General features: G+C 38.2%; 1 protein-coding gene across 3 annotated transcripts in view; it reads left to right on the forward strand.

Moving 5' to 3' along the window:
- Positions 1-12,448, forward strand: part of Ptpn20 (protein tyrosine phosphatase non-receptor type 20) — a 54,076-nt gene that overhangs the window by 12,575 nt on the left and 29,053 nt on the right. Inside the window, exons 2-5 of one of the 3 annotated variants that reach the window (XM_021181772.2) lie at positions 1,266-1,346; positions 3,047-3,197; positions 5,682-5,776; positions 10,452-10,549. In XM_021181772.2, the coding sequence (XP_021037431.1) occupies positions 3,164-3,197; positions 5,682-5,776; positions 10,452-10,549 (227 nt within the window). In that variant the 5' untranslated portion in view covers positions 1,266-1,346; positions 3,047-3,163. Of the gene's footprint in view, positions 1-1,265; positions 1,347-3,046; positions 3,198-5,681; positions 5,777-6,056; positions 6,163-10,451; positions 10,550-12,448 lie in introns of those variants that run through there. The other 2 variants (XM_021181773.2, XM_021181776.2) reach the window with 2 other exon arrangements.

Genomic DNA, 12,448 nt, shown 5'->3' on the forward strand with positions numbered 1-12,448 from the left:
TGACCTTGAAGTTCTAATCCTACTGTCTCTAGCTTCCTAAATACTGAGGGTACAAGTGTGCACCATCATCATACATCTGGCTTATGTGGTGTTAGGGATTGAACTCGGGGCTTTTTGCAGGCGAGGCAGGCACCCTGACTACTCAGCTGATCCCTAGCCCTGGCTATTTTTGTAATTAGATGAGACAACACCATTTATTTTGAAAAGAATCCCAACGAAAGCAAAATCAGTTGTTAAGACATGAGTCATATCAGGTAATACAGCTTTAAAAACTTGTATTGGGACTGTCTTTATAGGATTTTTTATTTTTTAAGAAAGAGCATCTTCAGGTGACTGTGGAGTTCCGGAGTTCATCAGTTTTCAGTTCTTGAGGCTTCGTTCATCTTCTTTCTTGGCTCGTGTAGACTTCTAAGAGTAGGGCACATTAGCACTTTAAGAAGTATTTCAAGCAGCATCTGCCCCGGAAGGAACTGCCAGGGCAGTGTGCTGAGCATAAGTAGTAATGTGGCATCTTTACCCGGACTAAAGTCCATTATGAATGGTTGGTCTTAGCACCTCAACTGAGCATCTTTTTTCCCCTCCTTTTAGGTCTTTCTTCTCAGGGCTAATTATTTGATTTTCTACATTATCACATGGAGAGAGAGAGAGAGAGAGAGAGAGAGAGAGAGAGAGAGAGAGAGAGAGAGAGAGAGAGAGAGAGAGAGAGAGAGAGAGAGCCTCCTTTGTATTTGGTCTGGAGGGTGATCTATGATAGCCATATTTGGGGTTTCAAATGAGTGAGCTTAAGTGGAAAGCAAAAGTAAAAGAATAGCAAGTAGCAAAGAGAAGCAGCAGCAAGACAGGCAAACAACATCCCATCAGGTGCAGCAGCAGCAGAGGTGTGGAGGTCTGACTGAGAGAAAAAACAAAGTAATTCTTTCATATCAGACACACACAGTAACCAGCAGAAATGACTGCAGTAACCTCTGTTGGAAATCGCTTACCTTCTCGCTCCACTCAAGGGTGCAATACTTTCCGTATACTTAGCTGCATGAAGTTAAAAGCTGCTTGTAGAATGATATCTCATAGGGGATACCACAGCCTGAAAAAGCACTGTTTTATACAGTGTGGAGTAACTTAGGAATAGGGCATAGCCTGATATCCACAGTGGTGAGTTGTATGACCTTGTTCAATTCCTGTCCTGCAGCTCAACAGAGAACTAAATATTCATCAACTCAATATTAATTTCTGTCCATTCATCCAGTCTCCCTTTTGTTTTTCTCTAGGGTTATCTCTGACTCACTGCACTGGAGTTTGGCAAAAGCATCTCAGAAGTGGGTGTGCTTTTTTGAATGAAATGATCAATGGTAACTTAATTGTCACTTTGAATATTGGTTATCTTTATATAGAAAAAGAAACAAAAATTTTGTTTTAAAAACCTCCTAGCCATGCTAGAAACAAAATTTTAAAGGCATAAAACATTGTTTGGATGGCTTTTTTACTTTTGTAGATTGGATCTGGTGATTATTGGGTATAAATTAATAAATATTTTACCCTACTTATTCCTGAACTAGAGCAATCTAATTTATGCATATTTATGTAAGGAGAACAAGTCACTAAATTTGAGTTTTTCACACATTTTTTTTGGTGGGCTGTCAGGTATGAGGTATGACATATTTAAACCCTGATGTTAAATAAGAAATTAGGTCTCTACTTACTAAGGAATATTTAGAACTTAACAGACAGAATTCCAAGGGAAATTAATTTTGGCTCTAATTAAAAAGAGCTGTTGAACACATGTTTAACTATGTGGTTGGAAGGACAGAGGACTGCCATTATCAGAGGTTCTTAGCACAAAGCTCAGCATCTCAGCTCTGCCTCTGGGAGTGCTCCTCAGTGCTCCTCAGTGCTCCACAGGTGAGTCCTTTGCCTCACTATCAGCTGGAATGCTTCTGTACGTTTCCTTCTATAAACAAAGATATATTTTTTTCTTCTGTTTTAAAGTAGAATTTCCAAGAAATTAAAAATGCAACTCACATAAATTTAAAATCACACCTAAGATCTGATTAAGCTTATTAATTAATTGCTGAAGGAAGCAGAAGGATAGCTAAGGCCGTTCCGAGAAGGCTTGAAGATCTAGATTCTTAATTGGAATTTTGAACTAAGTTTAGAGTAAGTGTGAGTTACACTTAAAACACTGGTTAATGATTGGCACAGCAGTGAATTCTGGTCTCTGGTGCTATCTTTTTTTTATCAGAAAGTATTTGTGTCACCACTAAACAAAAGTGTACAGGTTACTATACAAGTTTAATCAGAAGGCTAACAGTAAGCACCGAGCAGGTTATACTGTCCCCACATACATAGTCATTGGAGTACTGTGTCATCACAAGACACTGGAAGAACATACCATCTGTCTTTTTGCCTTATTTCAAATTGTAAGTAATTTTTATTAATATCTTTTAAAATGCTTTGTATTGAGACATTTCACTTTAAATTTGTTTAATTCACGATTGGACAGCTAATGAAAAAGTATCTCCACATTTAAAATCTCAGAATTTGAGATGCTGAGGCAGGGGCTTTACTTTAAGTTCAAGGTTACATTGTGAGTTTCATGGAAATTCACAAAGTCTTGGTTATAGAAAAAAATATGTGTTTATGCATGCTTGTGCACATGTGCGTGTGTGTGTCTGTGTATTTGTGTGTGTGTCTCTGTGTGTGTCTGTGTGTGTGCACATGTGTGTGTGTGTGTGTGTGTGTGTTAGTCATTAGAAAGAAGCAATAGAAAGAATGAAACATGATCTTATGGGGGCAATTATGGCAATGATTAGAAAATGAAAAGCATTCGTGTGAGAACTTTTTATAGATTGAATGAACATGAACAGCTCAGTGATAGACTTTGCATCTAATTATTTTTATTCTGTATTTAATAACAGAGAAGGCATTTAAAGAATTGACTGCCCTTTGAATGGCAGTGACTGAATTATTAGTTAAAAATGTGAAAATCCCAGTTGTCTAATTTAAAGAGAATGTCTCAATACAAAACTCTATGCCCCATGTATTTGATTAGGAGTGCTCCAGTTGTCTGCTGGCCCCTGGACACTAACTAGACCTGCCTGACTCCAGGAACTAAGGCTCAGTATCTGTAGAAGCAATTTGCCCATCTCATTCCGGCTATGGGGACAACATGTCTTCACCCAGGAAGGTTAGAGGAAAAACTGGTAGGTTCTCCTGTGCTCGCTCTTCACCTAGAGGAACCTGGGGATAGGAGCAGCTGGAGCTGTGCCTCTCATGCTGTAGCCCTGAATGGGGACTGACTGTGGCTTTGTTAGCCTGCAGAGGCCAGTTCTCTGACTAGGATCAGCTATCTAAAAAGCCATCATATGCCTAGTACTGAGGAATACATTCAAGTCTGACTTTATCCCTTTCAAATAACATTTTTTTTTTGCTTATCATAAACCAAGTTCATTATACAGAATTTGTGAAAACCACACTCCCCGTAAAACCTCAAAGAAGATAATGAAACCACTAGCTTTCTCACTAAGCTCTTGTTATTTCTGTTTTTTTTCTTAGATATACGCTCAGGGTATGCACATTTCTAAAGGCTTGCTTCATAGTACAGATGTCACCTGTCTCAACTGGCCTGTGCTGTCATTCTCTAGCTCTAGTCAGTAGCCTGCCATCACTTTTCTGTCCTCTCCCATTTCCTTCTCTTTTTCCTCCCCTGGTTTAGTTTTTGTGAGGTAGGGCCTTCTATCGAGCTTCGGCCGGCCGGCCTCAGACTCATTATGCACTGGCCTGGAATGTTCAGTTCTCCTTCCTCAGCCTCCCTGGTGCTGGGATTATGCACTTGCGACACCATACCAGCTTGGGCCGTTGTTTATAGAATTCCTCTCTCTTATTCTTTCTGGACTCAACTTCTGTTTCCTTTTCTACTGTCTTTGTCCACACTATCCTTCAATTCTGGGTAGGGGCTCCATTCCCAGCACTCTGTACACTGACAGATAAGCACCAGAATCAAGCTAATGAGCATAGCCAGTACTTGACATAACTAGTTTTTAGTTTTGGTGTGTAGTAAGAACGGTTAAGGTCTGTACTTGGAGCACATTTCCAGCTACACTCTGAGGAAGTAGTGCTGTCCATTCGGCCTCCAGGATTTATTCATTTATGTAATACTTTGCATCCTTTTGCCAACCACACCCTACTTGCCTCTGGTAATTGCCCTTCTGCTGTCTGCTTTGATGCATGGGAGTTGGTATTCCATTTATAACTGAGATAACACCGTTTTGTTTTTCTGTAGCTGGCTTATTTTACTTAGCATGATGTCCTCTAGGGTTATCCATGTTGTTATAAATGGCAGAATTTCCTTCTTTTCTTTTTTTGATTTTTGAGACAGGGTTTCTCTGTGCAGCCCTGGCTGTCCTGGAACTCACTCTGTAGACCAGGTTGGCCTCGAACTCAGAAATCCACCTGCCTCTGCCTCCCAAGTGCTGGGATTAAAGGAGTGCGCCACCACGCCCGGCTAATTTCCTTCTTTTTATGATGACTATTACATGATATTTATGTTTACAGCATTTGTTTTTATCCATTTCTTTTTTGACAGGCAGTTAGGTTGGTTCCATATCTTGGCTGCACAGAGCCATGCTGCAGGGGTCAGGGGACTGCATGTGTTCTTTTAAGAGATTCAATTCACTTATTTTGACAACCACATACCTAGCAATGGGACCTTGGAAGTATGATGGATTTAGCCTTATCTTCTTGTCTCGAAAAACCAAAAAAAAAAAAAAAAAAGACTGCTTGGTCTTCCCAGGACCCTTTGCAATGATTGCCTCAGAGGTGAAAGTGAGGCTCGTAGGGCAGCTTACTCCTGACTTTGTGGCTCCAGCTTTAGACATCCTTCTGGTCCCTTCATATTGAGACAGACCACTTCCTTTCTCTCGATGATTTACTTAGCACATGGGATTATTCTCAGCTTTACCCTTTTACTATAGACATGCTATGGACTACATATTGATAATCACAGCTTTTATGTAAATACACAGGATCGGGAAGCTGGACATAGTGTGTCTGGATGTTTTTTCTGTTGCTGTATCAGGGCAGGCTAAGCTTGTTACCAGCAGTGTACTCTTAAACGGTAAAACCCACCAGCAGTGGTGGAATCATGGCAAAAATAAATGTTACTAACCTGATGTAAAATTGCCACTCTGAGATTCTTTTTGATTTTATTTCTCAGATGTCTAGGATTATTTTAATGTATTTATTTTAGCTCAGTCTTTTTGGGATATTGTCTCTCTAGCATGTATCCCCGACTGTCCTGGAACTCACTGTATAGAACAGTCTAGCCGTAACTCACAGATTCCTCCTTTTCATGGACACTGAAATACAGAATACTTTTATTTTATAGCTCTCAGTGTGTAGGTTCTATAGGCTGTTCATTCTTAAAATTTCCCTGAAGAATATTTTTATCAAATAATATGGCAATTAAAGAAAAAAGGAATTGCTTAGAAATCAGCTTCATAAGGATAATGATAGGAAACAAAATACTCTTTGATGCTAGTTCTTCAAAGCAGGGGAAGAAATTAATATACAAGATAAACATAAGATGATTTGAAAAGTAGGTGAGTCTCTCTCATAATAGCTTGACTTCCTCACTAAAGTTTGTTAGTGCCTCTCATTTGAGCAAGTCTTTGTTTCTTTTTGTTCAGGAAGAGATAATGATGAAGATGAGGATAATTCAGGTAACCTGAATCTCCGCAAGTCTTTGCCTTCATCAAGTCAGAAAATGACGCCGACAAAACCGGTAAAACTGAAAGGGGCAGGCTTTCTGCTAACTGCTGGGCTGGTGGTAGTTCTTAGACCATTGACTCGGCTATTTTAGGAATAAGTATATATTTACTTTTTCTTACCACAGTTACTTCTTATTTAAAAAGAATACTTCTGATACTAAAAATGACCAAAATAGGAATTGAAAAGATTGGAAGGTTTTGTTTTTGCCAATCTAAAGGAAACTACTTTCATTGCTAGTCTGGGAATTTTACTTGTTTTGACATTCATGCTATTTTGTGTTACTAACAGGTACAAAATAAAAATCTCATGAAGTATGAAGAACACTTAGATATATTGATGGTGTTTTTATTGATAAAAACCATATGGTATAATGTCTTCAAATTATGGAAAGGCAAGCTTGTAAGTAATCCTTAGCATACACCATTTCTTTAGAAGCTGCTCAGGGATGCAGCCAAGATGAGAAGTACATGTTTGAACTTACAGGTGCTTTGTACAGTGTCTTGCAGGAGGGCTGAGGCTTGTGTCTCTCTTATAATCCTCCTCTCTCAGCTGGGATCACATGTGTGTGGCATGCCCAGTTGTCAGCTGGAGCTTGGGGACGTAGATGCTGATGCCGCACTCACTTCCATCTCTTGGAAGGTACAGCAAGAAGTCTGTACCATGAGCAAGCTCTTCACACCTTCCTGACTGAACTTCTGTTTCCTTCTAAGACTGGCAAGAGTGATGCTTTAAAGAGTTATGTAGCTTGTTTGTCCTCTCCTAGAGTCTAGTCTACCCTTCTGTTCTGTGTGTGGCAGACACATCAAGGCCATCACCACGTCTGGCCTGGAATCTCTAGCTTAGGGTCATGTTTGACTGTTAATCCACAGAATGATTTTTTTCTTCAATAAAGCTGATTTGAAAGTGAGCAACTTCACAGAATGTCCCAAGGAGCTTCCTTTTTATTAACACTTATTAATTATAGACAGTAATGGGCTGCATTATGACTCTTTCATGCATTTGATCACATACTATCCCTAGGCTTTTTTTTTTTTTCACAAGTTGGAAGCTTAGCTGGGTGGGATCTTTCTGAGGTACCCTTCTCATTGTTTCGGTGCAGATTGGGTGTCTCCTAAACAACACTAACCTCCTTAGCAATTGCATTCTATTTTCTACTCCACACCTTGGGGCAGCCTTACGTGCTTCTCTTCCCTCTCCAAGCTGTACATTTGTATTTTTCTCTGCCCTACTTGCTCTTTTTCTTTATAGACATATATAAAAGTAGTCACTAATAACCATTCCAGGGGTTCAATGTTATGCAGACTTGAAATTTTCCTGGGCAAATAGATCAGTCCTTTACTTTTTAAATTTAGTCTTAGGTAAGGTCTCAGGGACATGGGCAAAAGTCCCATGAGTTCTTTGCCTATTTACCATAGGAGTGTCCTTTATCCCAGTTGCTCATGTAGTTTGTTCCTCTCTGGAACCTTGAGCTGGGTCTTTACCCTCTGCAGTACTCTCAGCTGCAGTATTTCAGGTTCCTACTAACACAGCCTGTTAATCTGTTCACAACATCCAACTGCTCTTCTAGTGCAAAGTTTCAAAGTTGTCCACATTCTTCCAAAAACCAGCAAGGTCCTGTGAGGTTCTTCACAGAAACCCCATTGCTGTATAAGTTATCATTTTGTTGCTGTGATATAATTTTATAGTCAAATGCAAATTAGGGAATTCAGTTTGGTGTAGAGTTCCACAAGGATATATGCCCATAGTTGTGGTAAAGGCAGGAGTAACAGGAAGCCAAGAGATCACTATCAACTGCACACACAGGAAACAAACTGGAAGTGGGGTGAGGTCATACCAGAGGCTCCAAGTCCCAAGAGTTCCATAACTTTCTCAAATAGTAACACTAACTGGGAACCAAGTGTTTGGATACCAGAGCCTGTGGGGGGACATTTGTCATTCAAGTCACCATATTAGCAACCATTTAACCATCTACTTATAGATCCTCATGGAGTGGTAAGGCCTTGTGAGACTCATGGCCCCAGTTCAGGTTAACTTCCTAAACTCCTCAGGGAAGAGTGAGTCTTGTTATAACCCCGTCCCCTCATGACAGGGTACCGCGTGTCCAGTCTTGTGCAAGTTTTTATGTGTGCTGTGAGTTCAAGAGTGCCATGTGTGTGTCAGGTCCAGGAGGCAGTGCTCTATGCTACTCTATTTTCTAGCTCTTATGTTCTTAATTCCTGTCTACTACAGAGTTCCCCAAGTCACATTGTGATATAAATTTCCTTTTATGGCTAAATATTCAACAGCAACTTACTTTTAACACGTTGGTCTATAATGAGTCTCTGCTGTTTTTACTGCCTGTTACAAAAAGCTTCCCTGACCAAACACAACAACATAGAGGGATAAACTAATGTATGGGGGTTAGACAAAGTTATTGAGAAGGTAATCTGATGAACACATTGTCTACATTTATCAAAACAGTAGTTGTAGCTTCCCTACTAGGACTTATGACATTCCCAGCCACAGGCTTTTGACTATATTTATAAAAATAGAATTTACTCCCATGGAATAGACCTTAGTTCTAATCAGACAGTGGTAAGTTACCCCCAGAACAGACTTGCTGTTACCGTACCAGTGGATAGACACATCTTTCCTGACTAGTCAGAAGTATAGCATGCAGTGTCTGTGGCTCACCAAGATTATTGATGATACCCCCATCATCCCACCATTACTCTTTTTTTTAGCACTATGAGGATTAGCCAGCAGGTAGCTTCCATCTCAGTTAGAGCTTGATTTCTGTATGTATTACAACCAGAGCATTTAGTGTCTTTAGCAAGAGGGTTTACCATCATCTAGTTGGTAGTGAGCAGCCAACCACAGTGCCATTTGCCTATATTGTTTTAAAGGTCTTAGGAACTTCCCTGAATAACAACTTGTAGGGAATAGCTTAGCCCTGGTACTGGGGTCCTCATTCAGTAACTGTGGTTTCTGGGATCAGTTCTAGCAACCCATACGGAATACTTCTGTTCAAACTCTTGATTCTTTAAAGTTAGATTTATGTAACCTTATTTGGTTTCTGTGTACATTTTATTGTTAAACAGTGTCTCCTTCTGAGGCATAGGCTGACTCTGAATACATGACTCACCTGCCTCCATCTTCTACACACTAGAACTGTAGGCTTGGACCACCATGTTCAACTTTGTTCCTTTATAAATTGGGATATATTTTGTGACTCAGTTTTTGTTTAATTTGCCAAGATTTATGGCATCGTAGGGAGAGTTTTGATATGTTTCCCATTTCTAATGAGTATCTCAGAACATTCTTGAATGGCTTCTGGAATATGTAAGGGGAAATTAACTAATTTTGCCAGAATTTCCTTAACTTAATGCTGTAACTGCTTGCTTTCCTTTTGAATATGATGTTGTCTCTTAGGAATTGTATTATTTATAGACTTGCCATTTTTAACTGGAAGATTGTTAAATCTTTTTTCTGTTTCTCATTTTAGCTATGAAGAAACTGAGAACTAGGAAGGTGAAGTCATTGGGTCATGACTATGGCTCTTCAAGAGCAGAGAAAAGACCTTGCCTCCTCATATAACTGTGTTCACTTTGTCCAGAAAAAAATTACCCAAACTTTCTTTCAATTTGTTGCTAATTTGATTCTTTGAACAATTTCCAAAAGACCTGATGGCTTAATATATATTGTGTTTCTTCTTGTTATTGGTATTGTTTGTTAGTTAATCTTAGTTCATTCAACCAGAGACATGATAGAGCCTTCAGTTTGAATTGTAGCCATATAGAATAGTTTGATGAATAGTTGACTGAATTTTGATTATAAAATCTTCAAAATATTTTTAAAGATTTATTTTGTTTTATGTATATAAGTATTTTGCCTACATGTACATATACATATACATACACATATACGCAATATGCATGCTTTGTATCCATGGATGTCAGAGGGTGTTGACTCCTCTAGAACAGAACTAGAGCTGTAAATGGTTGTGAGCTGCGAGATGGGTGTTGGGAACTGAACCTGGGACTTTTGAAAGAATAACAGTTGTTCTTAATCTTGCCAGCTGCTAGAATAATTTGCTTCTTTAAAAATGTAATTGTATCGATTTTGAAGTGTGATTTGAAGAGTGTCTTTATGTGATTTTTATTTAATTAATTAAATTCAGTGTTGTCTACCAGTGAGCCAGCTACAATACAGAATGCTGCAAGTATCTGAAAGAAGAGCAACCATTTTTCTTTAGGCAGTGCAAGAATTCAGGTTGAAGACACATGTAGAATTGCTGAATTTAGACTGTGAAAGTACTAACATAAAGATAAATGTAGTGCTAAGAACTTTATACTCACAGTAAATAGAATGTCACAAGCACTCACAGAAATTTCTTTTTAGCTTGTAGTAATAACCAACATTTTCCAGACAAAGTCAATTTTTATTTGCTTTAGATACGTTGTCTATTCCAAGTATATTATTTGTATTTACATAGCACTCTGCACCCTATTTTGGAAAATTGGGAAATATTTGCTAAGTCAATGTACATTTCAAGTGTCTTCTTTTGACACTTAACTATCTGATTATGATTTTAATTTTATCATTAAAAATCTTATTATTCATAAGATTGTACTGTCCCAATCATATTTCTTTTGGCTATATTTTCCTAAAGTTGTGCCTATAATTTGTTTTCTTTCTTGTGCCTGTAGATTTTTGGGAATAAAGTGAATTCAGAGAATGTAAAACCCTCCCACCACCTGTCATTCTCAAATAAGTATGAGCTTGTTTACCCAGAGCCTTTAGAAAGGTAAGAACACGATTTAGTTAGTGACGTTTCTGCTTGGCTTCTTGGTGCTCTTCACACCTGGCCCTCTAAATGGAGATGGTGTTCAGTGACCCTTAATATCTGATTAGTCTTTTATGATGCAGTTCTTTCTATACCTGATTTATCTTTCTTAGGATACGATATTAACGAGAAAAATAATTTCTCAAAAGATGTAGTATCTGTATTATCTCAGTAGATACAAAGCTCTTTGTAAATGTGTGCAGAGCTCTGGGAGGTGACAGTGTTATGGAAGTAGCAAAAAACTACTCCATTGAGTGCACATTTGGATTCCTTAAATAGCTTATCTGTTTTTGGAAAGAAAATTTTATTTTTAATCAATGGTACTTGTAGAATGGTGACTTCTTAGTCTGTGTCTGAAAAGAGAAGAACCAAAAGAAAGTACATTTATTTCCATTTCAAAACAAAAGGACAAGAGTTTATAGAACTTGCTTATCCAATTTTAGCTATTATATATTAAATCAAAACCTATTGATTAGATTGTGTTTCCAGAGAAATTTACAAATAACATTGGCTATACTCACTGGAATACTACTCTATAATAATGTAAATATTTTTACATGTGTGTGTCTGTGTAAAATGTATGTGTATCACATTCATAAGCGCATTAAAGGAACAAAAATATAATGGTGACTCCAGGGTATTTTGAGACCCTGTTGTCTGGTGAGCTCTCTCTCTCTCTCTCTCTCTCTATATATATATATATATATATATATATATATATATATATATATATATATATTGCCATTCAGACCATATCTTAATTAGGCAAGCAGACATAAAAAGACAGGTGTTTGCACAGTGAATATAATATATTGAAAAATGCAAAGACTGTGCTATGGAAAGTTTATAGCTATTTACAGAAAGAAGTGTTTCACAAACTTTAAAAGAGATGTATTTTATTTTAATTGCATGAATCTGTGTATGTGTATCTGTGCATGTGTATACAAGTGTGGGATCCTCTGGAGTTGGAATTGCAGGTGGTTGTGGGTACTAGGAAGTAAACTTAGGTCCTCTGCAAGAGCACTAAGCACCTTTAACTGCTAAGCTATCTATCTATTCTCCATCCTATACTTTCTGCCAGCTCCTACCTTGAAAGTTACTGGAGGAGAAGGGAGAATGGTTTAGAATGATAAGAAATGGATATCAATAATATGTTTACAGTGGTTCCAAACAATGAAGAGGAAATAGTAAAGAAAAGAAAAGAAAAGGTTCCTACAAAACCAAAGAAAAATACATGGTTAAAGCATAAAGTACATGTAAAAGACCTGTAATGTTGAAAATACGCAGCTGCAATATTGTTTGTGTGCAATGAAGAGTCTTCTCTGTATGGCCTTGCGATCATAGTTAATTTTAGGAAGAATATTTTCTAGACACTGAGAATTAAGTCCAGACATCAAATGAGAAACTTTTGCTAAGTGAGACTGCAAACAAAAGTGCAGTGGCCAAGTATATAGACTAAGTTAGCTGAGTAGTGAGAAGTCAGAGAGGGAACAGGACGTGAGCATAGTCAGCTTTCAAAACTTGTCAACAGTTGTCAGCTCGACAGATGGGGAATTGAATTTAGGATATGAGAGAAAGTGTAGATAATGAGTTATTGAAAAACAGACAAGTCATGGTTGGATTAGTTGTGAACAGGGAGCAGGTATGGAGTGATGAGGAAGTTGACAATCTATTTGTTTTCAAAGAGTAAATCCTGGTTTGCACCTTCTAGGAGTGGGGAGTGCTGTCAGGAAGGAAGGGAATTACATACAGACTACACAAGGGGAGTGGTTGCAGTGAACTCAGGTCAGAGTTGTCTAAGGATAGAGCAGTGGCTTCTAACTTGGTCTATGGAGTCCCTGTTGCACCATTACTTCTTGT

This window comes from Mus caroli, unplaced genomic scaffold, assembly GCF_978045245.1.
Source record: "Mus caroli unplaced genomic scaffold, Mus_caroli_1 scaffold_12, whole genome shotgun sequence".
Classification (NCBI taxonomy): Eukaryota; Metazoa; Chordata; class Mammalia; order Rodentia; family Muridae; genus Mus; species Mus caroli.